The sequence below is a fragment of the Pelmatolapia mariae genome, linkage group LG6 (assembly GCF_036321145.2).
Source record: "Pelmatolapia mariae isolate MD_Pm_ZW linkage group LG6, Pm_UMD_F_2, whole genome shotgun sequence".
NCBI lineage: Eukaryota > Metazoa > Chordata > Actinopteri > Cichliformes > Cichlidae > Pelmatolapia > Pelmatolapia mariae.
In genome coordinates, this window is record NC_086232.1 from 44055908 (window position 1) to 44083129 (window position 27222).

General features: G+C 50.3%; 1 protein-coding gene across 1 annotated transcript in view; it reads right to left on the minus strand.

Moving 5' to 3' along the window:
• Window positions 1–3871: 3871 nt before the first annotated feature.
• Window positions 3872–27222, minus strand: part of meis1a (Meis homeobox 1 a) — a 26940-nt gene continuing 3589 nt past the window's right edge. The window contains exons 3-13 of the mRNA XM_063477109.1: window positions 25360–25501; window positions 25034–25084; window positions 24768–24818; window positions 24440–24586; window positions 23190–23301; window positions 18693–18838; window positions 11362–11438; window positions 6778–6836; window positions 5366–5455; window positions 4950–5064; window positions 3872–4284 (exon numbers count right to left, since the gene is read on the minus strand). Coding sequence (XP_063333179.1) covers window positions 5006–5064; window positions 5366–5455; window positions 6778–6836; window positions 11362–11438; window positions 18693–18838; window positions 23190–23301; window positions 24440–24586; window positions 24768–24818; window positions 25034–25084; window positions 25360–25501 — 934 coding nt within the window. The 3' untranslated portion in view covers window positions 3872–4284; window positions 4950–5005. The remainder of the gene's footprint in view (window positions 4285–4949; window positions 5065–5365; window positions 5456–6777; window positions 6837–11361; window positions 11439–18692; window positions 18839–23189; window positions 23302–24439; window positions 24587–24767; window positions 24819–25033; window positions 25085–25359; window positions 25502–27222) is intronic.

Consider the following 27222-nt stretch of genomic DNA (forward strand, 5'->3'; position numbering starts at 1 on the left):
ACACTTTTTGTTCTGCGTTTTAGTGCATGTGCCATCCCGGGACTACTTTCTACGGTGGAAGAACACATTCCTTCTTCGGTTACAGGAAACACTTGTAAATAAAAGGAAGTCGGTGCTTCCACCATTGAGCAAACAGCTGCTTTGGTCTCAGGTGTAAACACTGATTTAAAGGTACGGTGTGTACGATTTAGTGGCTCCGCCTCCACACCCATCAGGTGGGCCCAGGATGGCTGCAGGGGGGCGTGTCCGGTTTATCCGTTCTGAGCTGCTTCATGAAGATGTCGGTGAATCACGGAGGAGGAACGTGAGATTTCCTCCTCACTGTCTCCTGTTGGGATTTAGAGATTCTTTTATTGCTGCCATATAACCTGCCTTATGATAACTGCATTAATAACATGTATTACAGCATTATTTTATCAGTAATATTTCTTACAGGGTTCATATTGTATTGAAGATGTTTGTCACCACATTGACCTTTCTATTCACAGGTTTAGTTCAGTTTATACACATTGCTTATCTGTGCTTGTTTAGAGTTGATGTTCCAGTCCAGAGGGTTTTAAGCTTCACTGGTGAGAGTGTCCAGATGATACATGTTGAGGGAAGATGGGAACATAGCAGGTTAATTGCATGCATGCTTACAATACATAAATCTAGCAACAGGCCCAAGTGTCTTCTGCTTCTTTTTAAGACCTGCGCCAGTTCTGTCTACTTAGTGATTGGTGACGAGGGTCAATAATTAGCCACTAGAGACCCTGAGGCTTGAAGTTTATTACCTTAAAAGGCGAGTGTTATAGAAAAGAGAAGTTATATGTCTGATTATAGCTATTAAAAATGTACAAGATGTACCCATGTCTGTCAACAATGTATTTTTGACCTGTACTTGACGTGTACGTGGGGGCGTACATTTTCTGTCCTATAAAACCCCCATTCAGTGTATTCTTGAGGAAGAGGACATATGCTGATGCTTCTTCTCCTGTGTAATAAACTCATTGTTTGATTGCACTTATCTGGAGCCTCCGTCGTTTGTTGTCTGGTCTGCAGTTGATCGATCTCGCTTCACTCCTGACAGCAGACTTTAAAATTGACACTTTTATTTTATGAGTTAATCAGCAGAATTTTTAGTTACTTTTTATAATGAGTATTTTCAGCTGTGTCAATGCCCTTTGACCTCACAGACTGCAGGATGTGTGCTCTAACTCTGAGCGCGCTCTCAGGTGAACGGTCGATTGTCTCTAATAAGCGACTTCCTGTCCAGTCGGGGTAAACTGACCCCTCCCTCCCCACTTCCTCCCCACAGTAACCATGATCCATGAGTTCTGGTTCCTCTGCGAGACACTGAATATCTTCCCCCTTTTGCCCCAAACACAGAGGAACGCATTTCATCCCTCCTGAAGCAGCCGCTTAATTAAAGGCAATAAATTATCCAACTGTGAGGTCGGCTTGCTCAGAGGAGGCTGGAGGGAGGGGGGAGGGTTTTAGGGTGGGGGAGGCTGCTGAGGGAGGCGACTGTGTTTGGAGGAACCTTGTTAGTGCTCCGGTTCGTTCCCATCTGAGCACAGGACATATTTATGTTTGTGTGCTCACAGTGGAGCGTACCAGAACTATAGACTGTATATAAATGATGGTGGCAGCTGTGACATCAGTCTTTGGTGACCATATTTGGACCAAAGGTTGGCACAGTTAACGCCAGGAAGCTTGGTTATCATCCACAGACAGAAGTCTACACCAATCCCGGAGCTCTGCCTTCTTGGATGGTCTGTTAGTACAGTGACCTCATGGCAGCTATATGTTTGGTCACATGATGTCATTAAAAGGCTCCAACAGCACAAACACGGCCCAGAGGTCCAGCTCGGGTGAAGCTAGCGCAGTCACCTCCCTGCTGACTTTGGCCGTCACCACGAACGTGAACTCTGAACTTTCTGAACATTGTCTGTCACACATCTGACATGATGCATTCACTGTCTGCTTCGTCTGTGGGAAATGTCACGATAAACAATAAACCTCTCGCTGTGCCCAGCTGTGCTCCCAGCAGCCGTCAGCTCGCCGTGTCCCGGCTCTTCTTTGTGCATCTGACAGCGAGTCTGGATCCTCAGACGGACGCTCGACAGCTGCCAACTAATCACTCATTTCTCTTTAAAAGCAGAGATGAAGGCAGCTTCCACAATCCCCTAAGATGGCAGTCAAACATGGGCGTGCCATGGAGCCTGTCAGTCACAACTCCTCTGAAGTCAAAGCTCCGCTGAGGATCCAAAGCAGATTAATGATTTTGTTTTTTGTGTCAGCCGCCTTTGAAATGAGGAGCATGTAGAAAACTCCCAGAGGACTGGGGCAGCAGATCCACCGAGGGGGACAAATCTCTCCATGGCAGACGGGCCGATCTTTCCCATCAGGCCTGCTGAAGGCGTCACCACTGAACCTCCCGGAGCATCGATTCGAACGGAATGACTCGAGCTGAGCGACACCCGCAAACAAGACACGAAGGAAGACTCGGAGCTTCACACTGTGACTGCAGCCAAGGAAAGGCTCCGCCTCTGGGACACCAACAGATCAACCCGAGCTCTGTGCACAGAAACCAAACAGCACAAACTTCACGTTTAATCGAGGTCAGAAGCAGTTCTACAAGGTCACAGAGGGGTGGAGCCTATCCCAGCTGGCATAGGGTGAAGGGCGGGGCTCACCAGCACAGCTAATCTTTCAAATATCAGGATGAGCTGTAAACATTTTCATTTCTGGAGCGTTTTCACTTTAAAAATCGAGATTAAAGAGAAACGTGGAGCCAAAACGACGCAGTAGAGTCGGGACACTGAACGCTGATCTGAGACCAGTTTAAAGACAGAAACTGTGTGATGCTCGCCCGAAACATAACTTATAACTTTATAGTGAATGAAACTTGAATGTCATAAATCGGGCTGATTGGAGCTTGTTGTGGACGTCTCGCTGTGATGCATTCGGATCATTAATGAACGAGTTCAGCATTAAAAACCAAACAGGGCAGAGATGAAGAACAGCAGGAAGTCAGTCAGTTTTAAACCCGGTGCCTTTGTGTCACTAGTTCCTGTTAAAATATCAATAAAGACAAAAATATCTGAGTGTTTTGATTCTGGAGCCAATCCCAGTGAGTCTGTGTGATTCAGGCTAAACATGGAGCAGCTGATGTGTTTATACGTCACAAAAGCATAAATTTGAAATTCTATTTCTTTCCACTTAAATTTAGGAAAATTAAGAATTTTAACTTGTTCAATTTAAATTCATTTATTGTAAATAAGTGATGGGGATCACCTGCAGTACCATCACAGCCCACCAGGGGGTCGCAGAGCACACCGTGGGACTGTCTGTGTTATGGTAGGGGTGTGAAACATGAGGCTCACTGAGGCGTCGGAGGAAGGCAGAAATTTTGGACTTTAATCTGTTTTCCTGCCGATAAAAACTCCTCGCGACACCCGAGCGATTCAGTAACACAGGAATAAATGAGAGTTCCTGTTTTTGACCATCAACTGTTGAAATGTACGTTCAGTGTTGTTGTTGTTGTTAACAGGCGGCCTTTTACACACTCACGCATTTTTAAACAAGTCTCCTTCATCATGCAGCTGTTTGTCTGCATGATGAGGCTGCAGGAATCACATGATCATATTTCAGGATTAAATGTGCAGCTAAACATCTTTGCACCGTTTACCTGATCCACGGGAGCTGAATGTCGCCTGCAGTTCAAAATAAGTTTTATTCTACCTTAAAAGAAGTCTCATTCTCAATTTATTTATTTTTTACTTCAGTTTTTTCCCCAAAGTGGATATTGTTATTTAAGTCCTGACGTTTTATTTCAGTGAGGCACCGAACGCAGCAGGAGTCAAAAATCAGACTAAGAAATCCACAGAATCAGTTTTATTTACGGAGTGGGAGGTCTGAGGGGGTCTACGGTCCAAAACTGTCCGTCCACATCACAGCTTCGCTCTGTCTGCAGAGCAAACGGCTTCAGGAGTCCATCAGCGAGCGCAGAGAGGAAGCCGAGCTGCAGATCTGTCCGTTCTGGGAGATTACATCACAGGAAGTGATCAAATCCAGAAACGTGCGGTGGACAGTGTTTGTCTTTGCCTTCACGATCGCCGTCTGTCCTCACGTTTCTCTTTTTAGTCCGTGGAGCGCTCTGAGAAGGCCCGCCGAGAACAGAGGCAAGCTCAGGTGTTTCCTCATCAGCCACGCCCACAGGGCGGAGAGCTGATGGGCAGGGGGTGAAGAGGCGTGGGGTCCCGCTCCACGCTATGGGGGTCTGCAGACCTGATCAGAGTCCTGCAGAGGAAACACAGAGGGTCAAGATCAGGAAGAAGGCCCGACGTAGCCTCAGGAACCAGTGTGTGTGTGTGTGTGTGTGTGTGTGTGTGTCTCACTGACAGCTGCATCGTTCAGTAAAAGCTGAGAGAAGAAAAACTCGTCGACCTGCTGTCTCCATTGACTTCACCCTCCCTCCTCCTCCTCCCTCCCTCCTCCTCCCCCCTCCCTCCTGCTTAATAATAAAAACAGCTTACAGAGTAATTGGACTCTGTGTAATCAAATAAAGAGATGAGTGCGCCTCTCGCTAACGATCAGTTCATTAGACTGAACGTGGAGCGGCTCTCAGAGGATTCATTGACCTTTAATCAGAGGGAACTGGCTTTAATTAGTGAGGAGGTGCTGAGAGGAGGAGATGAAGCTCAGGCTGTTGGAGCCGTTCAGGATCAATCCATAGCGAGCGACATACTGACATCGGCTGAGTGCCGCCAGCGCCAAGGCTGTGGGTGTTTCTGTCACATCTTTATATCAGCAGATTCACTTCAAACATCCAGATTACAAGAAAGTCTAAACATCTCTTTCAAATTAAAAGCCCTTTTAAGCAGCAAAGGGTCCACTGAAAACACTAGAACGCCTTTAATTTGAAGAGAATGCAGGAAGTGCTGGCTCTGTGTGGCGTCACTCACGGTGGTTTCCTGCGACGCCGGGCGCCTCCTCAGGCTGCAGGGTGCAGGCGGTGGTGCTACATGTAGTGCCACTGTCCCTCCACGCCCATCCCCATCCCTACACCACCCATCGGACCTGTCACACACACACACACACACACACACACACACACACACACACACAGACACACACACACACAGATGAAAGCACTGCCCCCTTCCTTCAGCTCCTCTGTAAATAAAAGTTTTTAAAACTATGAAATCAGCCACGACTGTGATCTCTGCAGCGTGTCCTGGACTGTAGCTTTGCATGAAGCTCAGTTCACAATAAGCCGTCCTCTCTGTGTTAAATCTAAACTTTGATTTCAATGTGCAGATTCTGCAATAATATAACACAATCGAACCCACAGCAGCATAAGCTGTGTGTGTGTGTTTACCAGGCGGTCTGATTCCCACGGGCGTCTGACCGTCCACCATGAAGCTTCCCATTGGCTGGCCATCTGGGCCGTACGGCGGCGCTTGGCTCACTGCGGACAGAGACGACAGCTCGTTTTAATGGTGGAGGATGCCCGGAGTCGGGACCCGAGGCCGTCGGCCGGCCTGCACTGACACCGCCACAGCCTCCACTTTACACCCACACACAAAGGCGTGATCAGGTCCACACGCAAACACCAGGAAAAATCAAGCCTATTACAGTTGTCGGCATGAGAACCTGAGCACCAATCAGGTCCATCCGTGATCTTTTTCCCGCCCATCTTCTTTAGTCTCACATTTTTTTCTGACACTTACAGTCTGTGCAGAGTAACTCTGCATGATCCACAGTCCAAAATAATCCTCCTTTATGTGATTCTGAGTGCCTCCCCTCAGTTCATCCATCTGACGCCAGCTGCGTTAGCTCCTCCCCCTTTACGAGCGGCGCCCCTGGTTACAGGAAGCGTCGGGTTTGCGTCAGCGGGCTCGCGCTGTATCTCCTAACAGAGCAAAATAGAAGCAGATCCTGCAGCGATCCTGTGCGCAGCTAAGCGCGCTCCAATTAGAGCGATGACACATGGAATCGGAGGTTAGCACCTGCTTCTAATAAAAGCTGGCTTCACATGAAAGCCTCCTTCACTCTGCTGTGGGGTAAAAACACGAATCGATAGAAAACGACTGCTTCCAAATATCAAACGATCGACTGTTTTCACGCGTGCTGTGTTATGAAAACGCCGCAGGAAGAGAGGCGAAACGTAAAAGAAATATAACATCACATCACTGCATTACGTGTTCGAATACCTTTGGAATAACGTCACATCTGTTAAAGCAGCTGTGATGTTCTCGCGGTGGTGGGGGCCATCGGTCGGACACGAATGGAGAGGTTTTGGTCCTCGTGGTGGAATCGGCCTCGTTCCCTGAAGCTGTTTCTCACCGCCGTCTTTCAGCAGCGTCTCCAAACCTTTGTGAGGAAGTCAGCTGCGGGGTTAATGCTAAGAAAGCTCAAGGGCCAAAAGGCTAACAGGACTTTAGCTCCACTTTAGCCGGGGCTCCTATTTGTTGTAATCCCGGCTTCAAACGTTGAATGGAGTGGTCAGTCAAAGCGATTAGCGTCTTTGTCTGGAGCTAATCCCGCCGGGGTTTAGAAGCCATTCAGAGTTTAAGCCTCTCCGCTCGCTCCAACGCTCCGAGGAACCGAGCGAGACGCCGCTTTTTCAGCTCGCCTTACATGCGGAGCGAGTTCCCATGAACACTGGCGTTCCAGTCCCAGCCGGGTGTTTGGAAAACTCATGCAGACACGGTGGAAGAGCACGGATACTGGAGGAGTTTCTGATTTTATGGAAACGAAACAGCCGCTAATACACCTGTGAGACCTCACCTGCTCTGTTTGACTGATCGATCATGGGCTGAACGATCCGCCGCCTCGCGTTGATGAACCTGAAAGTCAAAGAAAAGAAGTCAGAGTTTGTTTTTAACAACGACAATAAACTCAGGTTCAAACGGGAGAGAACGAGCTGCTGCACAGCTTTACTGCGTGGTGTCGACCCCGTTACCGAAGCTAGCGTTACCTCTGACGTTTCCTCGGTAACCCACTTTGGACCAGTTCATTAGGTACACTTTGGTTGGAGGTCTGACCACGTGGCAGCCACCTCAGGTCAACAACAGCATTCACACTTATTCTGGAGAAAACTTTGATTTTATTCGTTACTGATAAATTGCTTCAGGTTAAGTTTAAACACCCAGCAGCTCAAACTGGCTTCACTGGAAACTCGTTCACTGGTTTAAATTTTACCGTCATTTACGCAAACATCGAGGCCTCGGTGTAGGAGAGAGCCCTGATGCAGGCGTGTTACAGAATCCGCTTATTGGAACTCAGGTCCATCTGACCTGTTACTGTGCAAAATAAAAACTGTCTAAAATCCAGTTTGGACATTTTTAATGGCAGAACAGACACTATGTTAGATGTTTAACATGATCAGCACAAATCAATCAGATCACTTCCTGGAGATTAACCAATGGGAAGCCGTCGGCGAGCACTGGCCACGTCTCCTAATTACGCTCTTAAAGCCATCATCTTGGTATGCGTGACCTCCTACCCGGCACCTCCTGTGACCTCCCCAGCTACTGCCATTAGTCATCCCCCCCCCCCCCCGGCCTCAAGTAAAAGCTCTGTGGTTTCCTACTTGATTTATGTCCTCCTAAACCCTGAGCCCCGGGTGGGGAGGGACCATTTCAACAGGAGGGTGGGGGGGGGGGGGGGGGGGGGGGGGGTTCTTTTCAGAAAAACAAAGGCCACAGCTGTCCTCTGGGGGACTGAAAAAGGTACGGGGGGGGTGAGATGAGAGGAGAATATTTCCAGGTCAGTCAGAGTAAAGCTCTCAGTAACTCTGCCATCAGCCCGTTAGCACGAGGCTACACGAGCTCATCAGGACACACGAAACAGGAAATAAACGGTGATAAAACGTTGCGCTCGCACTGCACAGTGCAGCTCGGGCCGACAGCCTCAGATCACTCCGACGTCACGGTTTCATTTGGACGTTTTAGTAAATCTGGTTTTGATCAACATCCAAAGAAAAAACGAATTATCTCATCTCAGAAATGTTCAAAATAACAAACGTGACGTCATAACTGCAGCTCACTATTAAAGTCATCGTTTCTGCTCGAACGCACGCGCTCTGCAGAGCTGCACAGGAACCTTTCAGCCACATGACGAGTGCGTGACTTTAACGCTTCTGCTTTTGGCATCACAGGAAGTGACATAATGACCAGGACAGATTTGTGCAGCATAATTCAGACACGAGGAGCCATTTGAAACATGGAAATGCAACAATCAGCAGGAAAACACAAACCAGACCACGGCTGTTTCCAGGTATCTTCTGCAGCAGGTAACACTGTGGGCGGGGCCAGTGCTCCACTTTTCATCGAGTCAGTACATCAAATAATAATCGCAGCATCAATGTAACTGTTAAAATCACAAATTTAAAACCCTTTCCACCTTCAGTAGCATCACATCCTGTTGACCTGTTGGACACGCCCAGGACTACATAACTCCGCCCTCTTCCCCACCTTCCTGCCAGGCTGAGAACAAAGAACGTGTAGGTGAGGAAGAGTATGCTTAACCTTCTCATGAACTGATTATATAATGGATCATCATCCAGTGTCAGTGAACATTCAGGTCCGTGTGTCTTTGAGAAAATGATGGATTAGTGATGGAAGCTGATCTTATCCCAACTTCCTGAGTCCTACAGGGAAAAATCCTCCATCAAGAGCGAGACGGGAAAGACCGGAGGGACAAAAATGTGCTAAAAACCCGACAGAGCACAGAGTGAGGACCCAGGAGGGAAAGTCCCAGCGTTTAATGGTCCAACGCTGTGGTCGGCCTCTTACAGAGGTCACATGGTCGCTCTGCAAAGGTCAACTGCAGAGAAGACGTACGCTCCCACAGGAACCGCGAGCCCCATCACCACAAAGGTGTCGCCGCTGGAACCGGCACACTCAAAAACCTCCTAGGAGCCGTTTCCAAGTCTCAGACAGTAACTGGAAACACCATCCACAGAGCGGAGCCTGCTCCTCAGACCTCCAGAACCCACCTGCCGGGACGACTGAAAGTCTTACATCTGGGACCGCGTGCGAGGCCATGGTCACGATCCTTCTGCAGCACTAGGCCGCTATTTTGTTTCTTGCCTCCAACACATTTAAAGCCAGAGGAAAACAACGAGACCAGAACCGGATTTCTCTGAAATAATGAAAACTTCAGGCGTAGCTTCGAAGGCCGATCGGCCTCCTGACCCCCCACCGCCCGGCGGGGAGGGGCGGGCTCGGGCCGCTCTGTACAGTCAGTGTTTAAACAAAGCAGATCTATTAATCACCACACACACACTCCCCAACCGCCTGCTTGTAAAACATGTAGAAGCTCCGCCCACTGAGGGAGTCATTCTGAGGTCAGCACCCCCCCCCCCCCCCCCCCACCACAGGCGTGTTTAAATAAACCAGTCCAGCTGTTTGCCATGAAAATGCCATTTACACCAACTGCACACCCCTCACACACACACACACACACACACGCGTGCGCGCGCGCACACACGCGCATACACACGCACACACACACACACACACACGCGCGCGCACACACACACACACACACACAGACGCGCACACACGCACACAGTTTAACGTGTCGTCTCATGTCTGAATAATAAACTTCCTCCTCTCATTCACACGGATCATCGAGCAAATGAATTCACCTCGATGTCGGACGCTTTCACAAACCGTCCAATCACAGCGGCCCAGGAAGTGGCGACCTTAATCCCCGCCATCACTCACAGGCTTTCCATAACAAACACATGCAAAACAGGCGGGAAGTGCGTCTGGTTGGAGTGTTCACGTTCACCGCAGCGTCCGTGTCATGAGTTCACGAGTTAGTCGCCACGTCAGCAGACAAACGCGAGACACGTGAAGCTAGGCAACGAGCTGCCAAACAAAACAGACGTGACCGGTCTGAGCGTGCCCGGCCTCGCCATGGTGCGTTCTTCGAGAGGACGTACGAGGTTCCTGGATCGGTGAGGCGGCGACTGGCGAGATGTCACAGTCAGAGGCAGCGAATCAGAGAGAAGGCCCTGTTTCTATCTTTTGTTTCATAAAACACGAATACACACGCCAACCCCACGGGCTGAAAGATGAAGGCCTGCAGTTCCTCTGACGACCAGCAGAGGCAGCAGTGAGCCAGCCCCACAGACTCACACCCTGTGCGGGGCGGGACATGTACATAACTCGCCTGTGTGGGGCGTGGCCTTTCTGACTGGAGGGATGGCGACACAGGCGGAGGTGGTGGGGGCTGGTTTTGTTTTTCTACAGTAATCGGATATTTTCGACTTCCTGTTTTTGACGTGATGATCGCTGGAGTCTGGCGAGAAGATGCTCTTTTATTAAACTTAAGCTTTCACGCTCGCTGTGTCAGATTCTGAATTTATTAACGAGTCGTTCTCCTGACAAACATTTAACTGTTGCCACGGTAACGGGACCGGAGGCAGTTTGACCTCACGGCCGTGCATTTCACTCGGAACCAGCTTCCAGTTTGGATTCAGGAGACAGACACTATCTCTACTTTTAAGATTCAAACTTTCCTTTTTGCTAAAGCATATAGTTAGGGCTGGACCAGGTGACCCTGAATCCTCCCTTAGTTATGCTGCAATAGACGTAGGCTGCTGGGGATTCCCATGATGCACTGGGTGTTTCTTCTTCACTCACTATGTGTTAACAGACCTCTCTGCATTGAATCATATCTGTTATTAATCTCTGTCTCTCTTCCACAGCATGTCTTTATCCTGTCTTCCTTCTCTCACCCCAACCAATCACAGCAGATGGCCCCGCCCCTCCCTGAGCCTGGTTCTGCCGGAGGTTTCTTCCTGTTAAAAGGGAGTTTTTCCTTCCCACTGTCGCCAAAGTGCTTGCTCATAGGGGGTCATATGATTGTTGGGTTTTTCTCTGTATCTATTATTGTCGGGTCTACCTTACAATATAAAGCTCCTTGAGGTGACTGTTGTTGTGATTCGGCGCTGTATAAATAAAACTGAATTGAATTCACTTCCTTCTCCTCTCCTTGCTTCCTTCTCCTAGCCTCCTGCGTTTGCCTCCTCTCCTCGACACCCAGACTTTTACTGTTAGTGACGAGTTTATTTGGGCACAGAGCAGCTGAGTCAGACGTGGATGCGGACATTTATTCACTCTACTGGCAACATTAGCACAGGTGAGGTGCAGGTGACGCATACTCCCAGCAGAGCATCCCTCAGGTCTCCACCTCAGAGCTCCAATTAGCTCTCAAACTAAGCACCTCCATCCTCCTGAGAGTGGAGACGAGGAAACCCAGCAGGAATTCACCCCCACCCCGCTCATTAGGCTCAGGGTGGGGGTGGGGCCAAAGGTCTGCCTTCCCATAAGTACCTGCGACTGCTTGGTGACTCACCAGTTGTTGACCTGCAGGATGGTGAGGCCGGTGTCCTGAGCCAGCTGCTTCTTCTGCTCCTCCGACGGGTACGGGTGCTGCAGGGGGACAAAACACACCAACATCAGTGCGCTGCAATTAACAAAGGAAGCAGTGAGCCAATTAGACAAGGAAGCATCCTGGGACTCCTGTTAATCAGACTGTGTGTGTGTATCATTTTTACTGAAACACCGGTGACTTGGTGGTGTAACTGCCGTGTACGTTTGCAGTTTAACAGTCACTGTTTCATTTGAGCGAACACTCTGATCACAGCTGATCAGCTGGATTTAAACACATGACGTCTGCAGATAAACTTATAAACATGACAGAAAATAATCCCTGAGACGGCCGGCCGGTGTTTGAGCCTGCAGATCCTCTGAAGATTCAGTGACTGTTATGTAAAGTGTAACCTGCAGCTGCATGCTGTGGACGGTGTTTTTTCAGTTTTAGTATTTCTTTTGTTTTCTATGCTGTGAGTGAAAAACGTATCTCTGAGACGTTACGGCGTCCCGGCTGTCTGCAGCTCACCTTGTGCCAAATGTCTCAAAGCAACGTTTGTGGAAAACAGCACTTTAAATAAAGCGCCGGGGGCTCGGGTGGGGGTCAGGGGTGGGTGTGTGGGGGTTCATGTAAAGTTCATGTTAATGACGTTCAGCAGCGCCGTGAACAGTAAATAATGTCTTGAGTTTGTTGGTGCGCTGACTGAAACCAGCTGCTGCCGCCCGGCCCCACAGAGCAGCACCTCCACTAACACCACCCTCGGTCCAGTCTGCAGACACCCAGATGTGCAGGCCAACGTGGACAGCACGCTCAGTTCCAGGTTAGACTCATAGTGATGGAGCCCCACACTGTCACTGACTTCCACCAGTCGACACTTCTGTAAAGCCGGACTTTCATCCAGAGAGGAGGCTGACTGAGTGACAGGCAGGTTTGTAGCAGAGTCAGAGCTCTGCAGGACTCTGTGGGACTCTGTAGGACTCTGTGGGACTCTGTGGGACTCTGTAGGGCTCTGTGGGACTCTGTAGGACTCTGTAGGGCTCTGTAGGGCTCTGTAGGGCTCTGTAGGGCTCTGTGGGACTCTGTAGAGCTCTGTGGGACTCTGTGGGACTCTGTAGGGCTCTGTAGGGCTCTGTAGGACTCTGTGGGACTCTGTAGGGCTCTGTGGGGCTCTGTGGGACTCTGTAGGGCTCTGTAGGACTCTGTAGAGCTCTGTGGGACTCTGTGGGACTCTGTAGGGCTCTGTAGGGCTCTGTGGGACTCTGTAGGACTCTGTAGGGCTCTGTAGGGCTCTGTGGGACTCTGTAGGGCTCTGTAGGACTCTGTAGGGCTTTGTGGGACTCTGTAGGGCTCTGTGGGACTCTGTAGGGCTCTGTGGGACTCTGTAGGACTCTGTAGGACTCTGTAGAGCTCTGTAGGGCTCTGTGGGACTCTGTAGGACTCTGTGGGACTCTGTAGGGCTCTGTGGGACTCTGTAGGACTCTGTAGGGCTCTGTGGGACTCTGTAGGGCTCTGTGGGGCTCTGTGGGGCTCTGTGGGACTTTGTAGGGCTCTGTAGGACTCTGCGGGACTCTGCAGGACTCTGCGGGACTCTGTAGGGCTCTGTGGGACTCTGTAGGGCTCTGTAGGGCTCTGTAGGGCTCTGTGGGACTCTGTAGGACTCTGTAGGACTCTGTAGAGCTCTGTAGGGCTCTGTGGGACTCTGCGGGACTCTGTGGGACTCTGTAGGGCTCTGCAGGGCTCTGTGGGACTCTGTAGGACTCTGTGGGGCTCTGTAGGGCTCTGTAGGACTCTGTAGGACTCTGTGGGACTCTGTAGGGCTCTGTGGGACTCTGTAGGGCTCTGTAGGGCTCTGTGGGACTCTGTAGGGCTCTGTAGGACTCTGCGGGACTCTGTGGGACTCTGTGGGACTCTGTAGGGCTCTGTGGGACTCTGTAGGGCTCTGTGGGACTCTGTAGGGCTTTGTAGGACTCTGCAGGACTCTGTGGGACTCTGCAGGACTCTGCAGGATTACAGGGCTAAAGCTTCCCTCTGAGTCGGGCCGTCTCTCGGGGCCCTTATCAAGGGTTTGTTTAAAGGTGGATAAATTTACGGTGGTATTAAAAACGCCTCTGAGGCATAAACAGAGCGAGTGGAGCAGCGAGAGGCTGGGAGGCTTTTCTTTAACCTCGTCCTGTGACGAGCTGGCAGGTTTCTTTCAGCACCTCCTGCTTTGACTAAAACCCAGTTTAAGGTTTCACCACCTCCTCCCTTCATGTGGCGAGCAGGGAAACGTCCCGTCCTCCTGCCAAAGCTCTGTGATCTGATAGCAGGTAATTGTCCTAAACAGCATCTAATTGGCCACAATCAGCACGCCGTTTCGTCACGTTTGAGCGGCGTTCTCCGGGGAAAGGCTGCTAACGTGTCTCCGGGGAAGGTTTTCATCGCAAACTGGATGAGTTAAAGGAGAGCAGAGACCCCGGGCTGTTTACAGACAGACGGAGCTCATCGCAGCCCTGAAACCACAGTTGCCCCCGTCAGAGGGCGGAGTCAGCCCCCTACACATAGCCAACACGACTCTGTAACTGTGCAAAAGAAATGTAACTAACATCCACCCATCTCTATTCCTCATCTTCATCACGAAGCTTCTTCCTCTGAACTGCACTGCTGCTGAGACTGCAGGGGTGGATTCTGATTGGACAACCTGTGGAAGCCAGCTGAGGGGCAGCACTCAGAGTCTGACGGACACTGTGAGTGTTCACCGAGACACGGCTCGCATAAATATTTATGACAATGTTAAATAAATAAATGTTTACATGTTTATACATGTGTGTAAATATTCACACACACACAGACACACACAGGACCTCAAACACAGCCTCAGCAGCAACGTGTGTGTGTGTCTGTGTGTGTGTGTGTGCATGTCTGTGTGTGTGTCTGTGTGTCTGTGTATCTGTGTGTGTGCCTGTGTGTGTGTGCATGTCTGTGTGTGTGTCTGTGTGTGTGTCTGTCTGTGTGTGCCTGTGTGTGTCTGTGTGTGTGTCTGTCTGTGTGTGCCTGTGTGTGTCTGTGTGTGTCTGTCTGTGTGTAGGTGTGTCTGTGTTTGTGTGTGTGTGTCTGTGTAGGTGTGTAGGTGTGTCTGTGTGTGTGTAGGTGTGTGTGTGTGTCTGTGTGTGTGTAGGTGTGTCTGTGTTTGTGTGTGTGTGTGTCTGTGTGTGTGTGTGGGTCTGTGTGTGTGTGTGTCTGTGTATGTGTGTGTCTGTGTGTGTCTGTGTGTGTGTGTGTGTGTATGTGTGTCTGTGTGTGTCTGTCTGTGTGTGGGTCTGTGTGTGTGTCTGTGTGTGTCTGTGTGTGTCTGTGTATGTGTGTGTCTGTGTGTGTCTGTGTGTGTGTCTGTGTATCTGTGTGTGTGTGTCTGTGTGTTTGTGTGTGTGTGTGTGTCTGTGTATCTGTGTGTGTGTGTCTGTGTGTTTGTGTGTGTGTGTCTGTGTGTGTCTGTGTATCTGTGTGTGTGTGTGTCTGTGTGTGTGTCTGTGTATCTGTGTGTGTGTGTCTGTGTGTTTGTGTGTGTGTGTCTGTGTATCTGTGTGTGTGTGTCTGTGTATCTGTGTGTGTGTGTCTGTGTGTTTGTGTGTGTCTGTGTGTTTGTGTGTGTCTGTGTGATGCTGACAGATGAAATCTTCATTCTGGAATAAATAAAATCAATTATTGATGCTTCGGTGCTTCTGGGAGAAAAACAAAGTGTTGATCTGTGATTGGAGTTTATTTACATCCCGGCACGTCTGCCAGACGCCGTCCGACACTCAGCATGACGGCTGCAGCATCATCATCATCATCATCATCATCACAGGAAACAAAGACGTTCATCAGTGTGTCATTTTCTCGCGTCGTTCTCAGTAAACACATTTTGTGTTTGTGCTGTTTCTCGATGACATCATGTGACCAGTAACGTGGCTGCTGTGATGTCACTAACAGACAGACAGGCTCCGCTCTGGGTTTTACACGGCAGTCTGCGAGTGTGTGACTGCGGCCATGTTTTTGGCCCCAACCTGACCCCGTTCTTTTTATCGCTTTGTCGTTCACGCTGTCAGGGAAGAAAGGAAGCCGTGTGATGTATGTGGCCACATGCGGCACCGTTTCTGAACGCTCGAGGCTGGCAGGGGGGTGAGAGGTCAATAAAGGTGACCCGCGCACAGGGCGGGGCCCCGGGGCCCCCGGAGGGCCTGTCACGGAGGTAATGGATGATGTTTTCACTGCAGGGCGAGGCTGCCTTCCCTCACAGAGGCCTTTGTTTTTGAGCAAAGCCCCAGAGCCCGCCGGTGATGGAGCGCCTCTGATCACAAAAGGTTTCCTAACGAACGCTGACCCCAGATCTGCGTCTGCACACGCCTCCACCCCCACCGAGAAAAACAAGCCGAGCTGGTCCCGCCTTCTTCGCTCTGAAAGGGCTCAAAGTGTCAGCTCAGTAAGAAGTGAGTCTGCTGTCGGAGGCAGGAAGAAGCAAACGCTCCCCGATTGTTGCTCTGAGCGTTGGGGGGCGGAGCCTTTGGAGCCGAAGCAGCTTCACGTGGATAAAATGTGTTTGAAGGAGCTGCTGCATCCTGTGCTCAAGGACAGGAAGTACAATAAGTTTATCTGAGGGTCCTTCTAAGCTCTCCTGTGATTGGACGCAGGACATGGTGTGTTCACCACCCTCGCATAAAACCAGGCCTGCGTTTCCTCCTGATCCTCCGTGTTATAGGTTCATATAGCGAGGATGACGACCAGCCTGCTAGCCGTAAGTTAGCCACAGGTCAGTTAGCTGATGATGTCATCAGAGTTGACGCTCTGGCGGGATGAAGGATTTCATCTGCTGACGCTGACCTACATGATGAGCTCAGTCAGATATCGATGATGATCAAACCTGTTAATACAGATGATGATGATGATGATGAGGCCGCGTTCACACGTACACGGAGCGTTTCTCTGTGCGGTCTGAGGCCGTAAACACAATCACGCTCACGTTAATGCTCTCCATTTGTTCATTCTGTGGCGCCGAACATCAGACTGTACACTCAGGGCGGGGGGGAGGGGGCGACACGATGATGGACGGAGTCTGGGAGGAGACGCCGGGACCAGATGGAGGTGAAGGTAGATTTCCCATTAGGGGCGTTTGATGTCTGATGGCGTTATTAGAGAGACTTCCTGTTCGGTGTGGCTCGGATTTTGTGTGTGGGAGGGGGGAGCTGCACACGTGTTGCTTTGCTGCATTCTTCCACCCACATCTGCAGCTCTGAGGCTGTAAACAGCTGCTGATGCTGATGGATGGGTGGAGGTGTCCCGCCGCCCTCTGACCCCTGACAGTCGGAAGCCGGGGGGGTGGGGTCAGCGTCAGGGCTTCCTGCTGAACCGCGGAGGCCCTCGGAGCTCCTCTCTGTAATCGCTGCTTTGAAGTCTCCGAGTCGTTCCTCTCGGACCCGGAAAGTCGTTCCAGCTGCCGCATCGGAGCCTCGCTGCAGTCTGCGGGCGGACGCGGCGCTTTAACGAGCCGCCGACCGTAAACAAGCGACGGCACACAAAGCTCCTGCTCGAGTTTGTAAAAGCAGGAGGGAGGCGAATTACACACTCATTAACAGCCGAGTGTTACACTCGCACTTGTAAACGGGTCGGTGTGTGCGCTGTAAACACAGCTCGGCCTGCGGTTTGGCGTTTATGAGCTTTGGCTCACTGGAGTCCATGTTTGACTTCAGGGGAAGATGAACAGCCTCCGACACACGCACGCCTCTGAGAAAGCGCTAAAATTAAAGCTGGTGCCCGTAAACAACCCTCAGTCTGACGGATATTAGCTCGGACACGTGCACACAGACGCCACGCGGCTCTTCGCCGTCAATCAGAGTCCTGGCAGACCGTAAACCCGTCACGCCGTAAACTCAAACTCTTTAGAAGTTTGAGTTTACAGTTTGAGTTTACAGTTTGAGTTTGAGTTCACAGAAGTGATTCTGTGAGCGTTAGGTGGGTCAAAGGTCACGGGTCCTGATGGCCGGACCACGGACACCTTCGCCTTTAAGCCTCGACGGCATAACAGCAGCGATCGAGGATCGAGGGCTGCGAGCCTGCTGACGAGGGGCACTCGGTGACATCACCTCTCAGGAGGGGCAGTCAGGGTAGAGAAAACAAACTCACAGGAAGCAGGGCTGAGGCGGCGGCAGGGCTGAGGCGGCGGCAGTCTGCTGCGAGCGCTGCGGGGATCACAGATCTCTAACGGTCCTCACTGATCGATGTAAGGCGCGTCGGTCTCACCTGTGGGAAACTCGACTGTAAACCTGCAGCGTTAAACTCGCTGGTTTAACGAGCTCGCCTCACTTTCACAGGATTACAGATTCTGTCCTGTCTGAGCGTCCCGACGCACTTACAGCTGTTTGTGTGTTCAAACATCAGGAGCCATCGCGGCGTGTCCAGCTGTCAGTCACACTCAGCACAGTAATCATAACCTGCTATTGATAACTATATGAATCCAGCTCGCAGGACTTGAAACCTCAGAGATGCGTCTCCGTGTGTGGACGTGATCCCGGGAGAACACGTGACTCCAACAAAGCTGCTGTTTGATTTTTCAGGACGATGAGTCCTGCGCCTCTCTGTGTCAGAAGAGTCGGTGTGCTCTGCAGGTTTGTTTGCCTCGCTCTTCACACGACCGTGACCTTCCACAGCCGACGCCTCTTTTCTCCACCCTCCCTCTCTCAGGTGCCACCCCGCCATTTTTCTTCCCACCTCCCATCTGTCACGGGCCTTGCCGTCCCGCAGGTCGCCTCAGAGTCCTGGCAGCGGCCCGACCCTCGCTGAGCGGGACCCGATTTAGCCCGGCCATGTTTGGAGGTGTGTGTGTGTGTGTGTGTGTGTGTTTTTCTGCAGGCTGCAGCCAAAAGCGATGAGTCAGTCAGGACGGGGATTTTGAGCTCTAAGCCCGCCTCCTCCCACTTCTTTGAGCTTCATGAGAGCACGGGTACGTTACATGACCAACAGACGGATAATCTTGAAAAATCCAGGCACACCTGGAAGTACAGGTGAGGCCTCGCAGCTCCGGTTTAACCTGTTAGCGAACGCCACAACTCTGTAATGGTCACGTCAGCACACTCGCCTGGATTCAATCAGGAAACCAGGGGACGTGTCCCGGAGGCCTCAGAGCAGGTGAAACACCTGGACTCCAGCAGAGGTCAGAGGTCACCGCCCCAGGTAGGGAGCAGGGATACGAAGGGTGGGAAGGTCGATGTGACGTCTGAGCAAAACATGACAGGTGAGAGAGGAGGTGGAACAGGAAGTGACCACGAACACAGACGCCAGCGCGGCCCGAGGCGACTCACCGTCAGGTGCTGGAACAGCCAGGCTCTCAGGATGTTGGTGGCCACTTTGGGGAAGATTCCTCTCTTCTTGTTGTTTGACTTGTCCCTGTCGGGGTCGTCTTCATCGCCCGTGCTTGGAGACGCCACGCCGTTATCCAGGCAGTCACCTGACCAGGACACGGCGAGAGAAACGAAAAGAACGCAGGCAGGTGATGAGGACACACACACACATACACACACACACACAGACACGAACACACACACACACACACACACACACACACACACACACACATGTCTGGTTTGCTATCCTCGTGGGGACATCCCATTGACATAATGCTTTCCCTAGCCCCTTACCCTAACCCTAACCATTAAAAATGAATGCCTAACCCTAACCCTTACCCTAAACCTAACCATAACCTAATTGTAACCCTGACAGTAAAACCGCATTTTGAGTGTGAAAATTGCTTTCAACCCCGAGGGGACCTGGATTTTGGTCCCCACGGTGCAGAAAGTCCCCACCAGGATAGTAAAAGTCAGATTTTGGTCCCCACCAGGATAGTACGAACCCGTACACACAGACACGAACACACACACACAGACACGAACACACACACAATCACACACACACACACACACACAGACACGAACACACACACACACACACACAGACACGTACACACACACACACACACACACACACAGACACGTACACACACACACACACACACACAGACACGAACACACACACACACACACAGACACGAACACACACACAGACACGAACACATACACACACACACAGACACGAACACACACACACACACACACACACACACACACACACAGACACGAACACACACACACACACACACAGACACGTACACACACACACACACACACACACACAGACACGTACACACACACACACACACACACACACAGACACGAACACACACACACACACACAGACACGAACACACACACAGACACGAACACATACACACACACACAGACACGAACACATACACACACACACACAGACACGAACACACACACACACACACACACAATCACACACACACACGCGTGTGCGTGTTCTTACTGCACTCTCTCTGCTCTTTAACGAGCCTCAGCGTCTTTAACCGGGCCGAGGTCGGGGCGACGTGCCCCGCCGCAGCCGGGGGGAGGGGCAAAGCAGCGCTGGAGCCCGAAAAGGTGGAAATAATCATAAAAATGATGCGTAACTCCATAAACAAGCTCTCAGCCTCATTAGGCCGAACACCAGCACCCCGAGGCTGATTTACACCTCCCTCCTCCTCCTCCTCAGCTCCCTGAGGAGAAACAGCTCCAGCCCGACCTGCTAATGGCTTGTGACAACACGACTTCACAACAACCTGCAGAGTGAGGTGGGGGAGGAGGACCCACGAGGAAACCTGCTCGGAAACACCCACTCCACCCAAACGTCCACCGCTCGTCACTCAGGCTGGGAATCAAACCCGCAGCGCACAGAGCTTCATTCAGGGCAGCAGATGAAAACAGACACACATCCTATTATAATCATGTCAGTTTAAAACAACCAGCCCCCCCCCCCGTGCTGTAAGAACTGTTTGTCCAGCATTTTATTAGCCGTGGTCTGCTGGCGGCGCGCTCGCTCACAGCCCAGCAAAGTCTTTATTTTCCACCACACGGAACATTTCCTCTCAGCTGGCAGTGGTGGGCGGGGCCTTGTCACTAACAGCCAATCCGAGGCTCTAATAAAAGTGACCTCACTGCTGAGATCATCGCAGGAGCAGAAAAAACTAAGACCGAAGCGGACGTATCCCGCTGAGACACTAAAACCACGACAGGCTGTGGACGCGAGCTCTTCCACCTCAGACAGGAAACCGGCCGTCTGTGGCAAAGATGGGTCATTTCACTCACTCACTAGTCGTGTCCAAATTCATGGGCCGCATCCTCCTGAGGAACCGGCCTTCGCGGTCTACGTGGGCCGGGTCCTTCGAAGACCGAGAAGGTCAGAAGTGCGAGGCTGTGAAATTGGACGGTCTAGCCTTCAGATCAGCGTCACCGCTGTCTCGGTGGAGTTTAATAAACTCGGCCGTCTGCTCCTTGCTATCTAAAATATAACAGGACACTGGAGTAAACTCTCCACCGTCTCACACTTTGTTTAATCAGTTTTCTGTTTGACGTTTATTCAGCTGTGTGAAAACCACCCGGAGGATTAATAAAGTTTTATTTTATCTAATCTAATAACTTTAATCTCAGCCAAACCGATTTACTCACGAACAAACAAAACACTGAAAAAATTTCGTTTAACCTGAGTAGCGAAAGTCCGTGGTGATCTGAAAATGATGTGCCGGGAGTTGTGCCGTTCTCAGCGGCTTCAGTGACCCTCGAGCTCCCGGTCAGCTATCGAGCTGGTGGGTAACAGACGTCTCCGAAAACGCCGGAGCACTTTTGCAAATATGTGATGTCTTGATAAACCAAGCAGATATTTGAAGTTTGCACAGCTACATTCTCGCCTGAAAATATGTTAAAACTTTATTTTGTGACCCAGAAAGAATAATAAGAGTAATATTAAAACTTAGTAGCGGCCGCCATTGTTGGAAACTGGAGTTTGGCTGGGCCGCGCTATGAATTCTGGGATATGATGGGCCACGAACAACACACCTGACCCATCCTTCAAATTCGGGGAAAAGGAGGACGCATTGTCGGCTACATTCGGAGGAGTCTACGAATTTGGACAGCCTCTGATGCGTCACTGTGACGTAATCGGCCTACAAATGCGTCCTCAGGAGGATGCAGCCAATGAGTCTGGACACCCCCTCAGTCTTCCTGTTAGCGCGCCTGTCATGTCTGTTGGTCACATGATCAGTAGCTGGAGGTTCCTGTATCGATGCATCAAAGAGTTCACTCGTCTTTGCTTTGGTCAGCACAGAAGCAGCTTAACATTATTAAAGGTCCTAATGTGCACATCTCCATCAGCCTTCAGGGCCACAGGAGGAAACACCACAGCTGGCTAATGTTCACAGCTGTGCACGCTCAGTGTGTCTGTGCTGCTGGAGCCTTTTGGGACATTTCAATAACATTATCTGACCAATAACACGGCTCCTATGAAGTTACTGTAACAGACCGTCCAGGAAGTCTGAGCATGCAAACTGTGCTAGCTAGCTAGCATTAGGTGATAACTAATTTAGATGCAGTCACCTGTGAGTGGCCACACCTGACCCAAACCCAACATGGCGGCTGCTAAAATGCCAACGACAAGATAATGTGGAAACCAGTGAGCGAAGTCACGGTGGGTACAGCCATCTTTTTATACAGGCTATGGCTTCCATGTCAAAGAAAATCGGAGATCCAGCACACAACGTTTACCTGTGACTCCGGTGACTCCTCCCATCCACAGGAGGATTTCCGAGTCAGCAACTTCCAAAGCTGAGTTACTGCTCAGGTGAGGCAGGAAACATGCAAATGTTTGATTTGCAAACGAGCTGATTTTCAGCTCCATCTGTCAGCCGGCACCACCTGCTTTACAGGTGTGTCTCAGAAGGCTGCTCCTCCCAGAGTCAGGGATGTTTAACGTGTCCCACAAACAGACATCCAGAAAGCTCATGCAAATATGGCTACAACCAATCAGCAACCAGATCTGACGGGAGGGAATAAAAACAAACATCAAGCCGACAGAACGGCGAACGTTTGGTTTGAAATAAAGAAAAGAGTGTTTGTCGTCTTCTGCTCAGGCACGTGATGAGAAATGAAAGTGACGCCTGTCCAGCATAAATCCACAAAAACCATCATCATGAGCAGGCAACCACATGGCATACGGCGGGAGAGCAGCCGGCTGGGGTCCGACCTGCGGCCCTTTGCCTCTCCGCTCTATCTACAGCGTCTGTATCCAATAAAGTCCAGAAAATCAGCCCAACACGACGTCACGTTAACCTCACAGATGACGTTAGAATGAGACGTGAGAGAGAAGCTGAGCAAAGCTTTTAAAAATCCCACCCCCACCAAGATGTGGACTGGAGGTCAGAGCTGCGAGTGGACTGTGGCGGTGTTAACGTGTAAACGTAGGCGTGGACAGAGAAACCGCGGGGCCCACTCCAGCTGGACCGAGACCAGCGGCTCGAAGCCAGAGCTGCTGGAGCCCAGTGTGCTTTTCTTCATGTTTCACTGCCCACAAAATATTTTATCATGAATGAAGCAGCAGCTGATTAGTCAGCCTGTGACACCACCATCATTTATTTCTACTCTGAGAGTTTCAACTCCAACTGCAAAGAACTGCGGTTTGTACTTTACTGTCAGGTTTACGGTTAAACGTCCCAGAAGAGCGCTTTTCTTCGATCTACAGTCATTCCTGAGGCGGAGCAGCCTCAGTGACATCATGAGGGGGAGGAGCTGGAGTGCAAGTGGGTTGTAAAAGAGCTTGCAGAGACGTGTTTGAACGCTATGCTCAGTTTGAGTTTTTTCAGGAATAAACAGAGTCTGACGGCAGGGTTTGTCGTTGGTCTGCACGTGTACCTGGCTCGCTGCTGTTGTCGCCACTGTGAGACGCGTGTCCTCCGCTGGCCGGTCCCGGCGTCCCAGCCGACCTGATCGACGCCGAGTCGTCGTGATCTCTGCTCCACGAAACCTGCCGAAACAAAAATGGTAAATGGCTGTACTTGTATAGCGCTTTACTAACTTACTTAGTCCCTAAGGACCCCAAAGCGCTTTACTCTACATCCAGTTATCCACACATTCACACACAGGTGATGGCAGCTACACTGTAGCCACAGCCGCCCTGGGGCGCACTGACAGAGGCGAGGCTGCTGGACACTGGCGCCACCGGGCCCTCTGACCACCACCAGTAGGCAACGGGTGAAGAGACTGTCGGAGCCGGGGCTCGAACCGGCAACCTTCCGATTACAAGACGAACCGCCAACTCTTGAGCCACGATCGCCCCTAACGACAAACATTCATCAGGTCTGTTTCCAACTGGATCTGACCCTCCCGCAAACGCCTTCACATCTGCCAACGACGCTAGCCGTCCGGTCTGGAAAGATGAGCAGCTTCCATTAGTAGCTGCTGCTTTAACACGCACTCATCGTGGTTAAGATATTTCACGCCGTCAGGTTCGTGCGAGGGTTTAAGACTCAGAGTAACGGGAAGCCTGGACTATTTATACACACAGAGGACTGAACACAGAGAAGAAAACCAGCAAAAACTATTCAAGTGAAACCTTAAAACCTTAAACAAGGCTGAAACATGGAAGCACTAAAACATACTAAACATGAACATGACTCTAGGAAACAGGAAGGATCAAACAGGAGGGAAGGAAACAAGGAGGCGAGGAACTTGACAAGGAAAGCTTTGTTCTCTGAGCCGCTGGCGTTTGAAGGGTTAAAGAGTTGAAGTGCTGCTGGACACGAAACACTGCTCTATGCACAGCCAGTGCTTCCAAGGATCCTTGACAAAGGCACCAACAGAGGACTGATCTGATCTTTCAGGTGGGAACGAAATCGGTCGTAAGCTCGAAGCCTTTTGTTCCTCAGCGTCTTATGAAAAAGCGTGAGGATGAATGAAGATGCTTTAAGTTTTTTGAACGCCTGAAATCATTTCCTGTGCTGTGGAAATCCCTCACAGCTCCGATGTGTCCGACATTAAAGGGAAAATGAGGTCACCGCCTTCACTTACAGGAGCGTTTCTGACTCCACCCTAAACGCTACACGAGCTACAACAAAAACAGAGAAGACGACGTATTTTGTGCCTCAAGAGTTGAGCGAGCTCACCCGATCCACGAGGTTCCCCGACGACCTGACAAAGTCCTCGCCGTCTGACTTGTTTCCGTCTCTGTCGTCTATAACCAGGTCGATCGGCATTTTGCCTTTCAGACAGCTGATGTATCGATGGCAGAAGTTATCGCAGAGCTCGTGAACCTGGAAAAAAAATGTAGAGGCAGGCCTGACGTGGAGATGCTTTCACCACCAAAGAACCACAATAAGCAAACAAAATCGGTAAAGTTGAAATCAAACACAGTGACGACGGCGCCGTGCTCAGGATTAAGCTGGGATTAGCGGCACGCTCTAATTGCAGCAGATGTTGGTTAGTTAGACCAACCTTCTCCAGCTCCAGGAGGTGGAAACGCAGCACCTGGATCGCCTGAATCATCTGCGAGAAACACAAATTCATAAATGCAGACATGCAGAACATACACACTGCACCGCTGCTCTCCTGACATTAAATCCCAGATGTTCCAGCATGATCCCATTACCTTTGAAGTGCTGGTATTACCCCCCGGGACTCCATGACTGGGCTTTATAGAAGCTCAGAGGCCAGTTAGGCTGAAAGTGTGCTACCTGCAGCTACTTCTTTAAATGACTCACCAAGTTATCGAGCTCTGGGTTGGATGAAAACAGCGGCTTCTCCGAGCGGATCTGCACACACAGACAAACGAGGATGATTATGGGAAACCTGCAGAGCGCGTCCCTGTGACGTACGCTCATCACGTTTGGCTTAAAACACTCTGAAGTGAAGTCCTGTTTTTTCTCCATAGACTGAAAAGTCACAGCAGGTGGGATGAATGAGGCTTTCTCAGGTGGCAGAAGCTAAAGCTTCAGCCACACTGCTGCTGGAGCTTTAGCTTCTCCACGAACCCTCCACCCTGATGTGCAGGGCCCGCCTCACACATGAACCACCGCTTCCTGTTCACCTGTTTGGAGAAGACGGCGATGTCCTCGCTGAAGGAGTCGGAGGAGCAGACGTCTCCCCCGGCCACGGCGCTCTCCCTCGGCGTGCAGGTTGCCAGTTCACATTTCTCAAAGATGAGTGCAAGCAGCGGGAATAAAGGATGTCTGCAGGAGGAACAGAGGAGGAGGTCAGACGGAGCTCCAACACGTTTCCTGCTGCTGAAACTCTATCCGACAAATCTGTCACACACTGCTGTGCACGGTTTCACTTTAAACGTGTCTTCTTCACAGGAAGTTAGTCCATTTTTCTTCTTCCAGTCTTCAAGCTCAACGCGGCTTTTTCATCTGGTTCTTCGGCTTTTTCCAGGATCCCTGTGAGCTCGCTTCGGCTGCAGGAAGCAGACCGAGGAGGCTGCCTGCAGGAGCTGCTCGGCCTTCTTCAGACTTTCTGTGTCTTTGTGTTTGCTTACGCTGCACTCAGGAATACCATGGCCTCTTTAGCAGAGCTCACTGAAGACTTTACAGCAGTGCAGCCTCGCTGTTTGGAGGAGGCATGAATCTGTGTGTGACTGAATCTCCCACAGGAGTAAAACAAGCAGCTCAAACAGCAGAAGAGGAGTGAGACTTTGAAAAAGGGACTGAACAATGTCGACGCAAACCGCTCATCCATCAGCAGACGGCACATTTGAAGATTTTAATGATAACTTCTAAAGCTCTCTGCTCTCGCAGTGCTAGCATGTAGCTAGCTACAGAAGAGGAGCGAGCTCAAACGGAGTAACGGCTTCTAGGTGGCAGGAAAATTCACACAAGGAAACACATGACTGTGCGAAAAATGTAAGACAGACAAGACCAAACTCTAAGATTCATTTCAGAGTTTTACAATCAGGAATGGTCTGTACGTGATGAACTGCTTAAATATACTTTTATGAAACTTCTTCTTACCAACCTAACTGAAGTTAACTGACCTCTGATGTCATCAACAGATTCAAAAAGTCTGGAGAAATCTGCTCTCTCTTTCTAGTCCCTGTCAGGACTCTTGCTGCAGCATTTTGGATTAACTGAAGGCTTTTCAGGGACTTTTTAGGACTTCCTGATAATAATGAATTACAGTAATCCAGCCTGGAAGTAATAAATGCATGAACTAGTTTTTCAGCATCACTCTGAGACAGGATATTTCTAACTTTAGAGATGTTGCACAAATGGAAGAAAGCAGTCTTACATATTTGTTTAATATGTGCGTTGAAGGACATGTCCTGGTCAAAAATGACTCCAAGGTTCCTCACAGTGTTACTGGAGGCCAAGGTAATGCCATCCAGAGGAAGAATCTGGTTAGATACCATATTTCTAAGATTTTCAGGGCCGAGTACAATAACCTCAGTTTGATCTGAATTAAGAAGCAGAAAGTTAGCGGCCATCCAGGTCTTTATGTCTTTAAGACATTCCTGCAGTTTAACTAATTGTTGTGTGTTACCTGGCTTCATGGATAGATAGAGCTGGGTGTCATCTGCATAGCAGTGAAAATGTATGCTATGTCTTCTAATGATGCTGCCTAAGGGAAGCATGTATAATGTAAACAGAATTGGTCCTAGCACTGAACCCTGTGGAACTCCATAATTAACCTCAGTGTGTGAAGAGGACTCTCCATTTACATGAACAGATTGGAGTCTATTAGATAGATATGATACAAACCACTGCAGTGCAGTACCTGTAATACCTACAGCATGTTCCAATCGCTCTAATAGGATATTATGATCAACAGTATGGAACGCTGCACTGAGGTCTAGCAGGACAAGCACAGAGATGAGTCCACTGTCAGAGGCCATAAGAAGATCATTTGTAACCTTCACTAAAGCTGTTTCTGTGCTGTGATGAGCTCTGAAATCTGA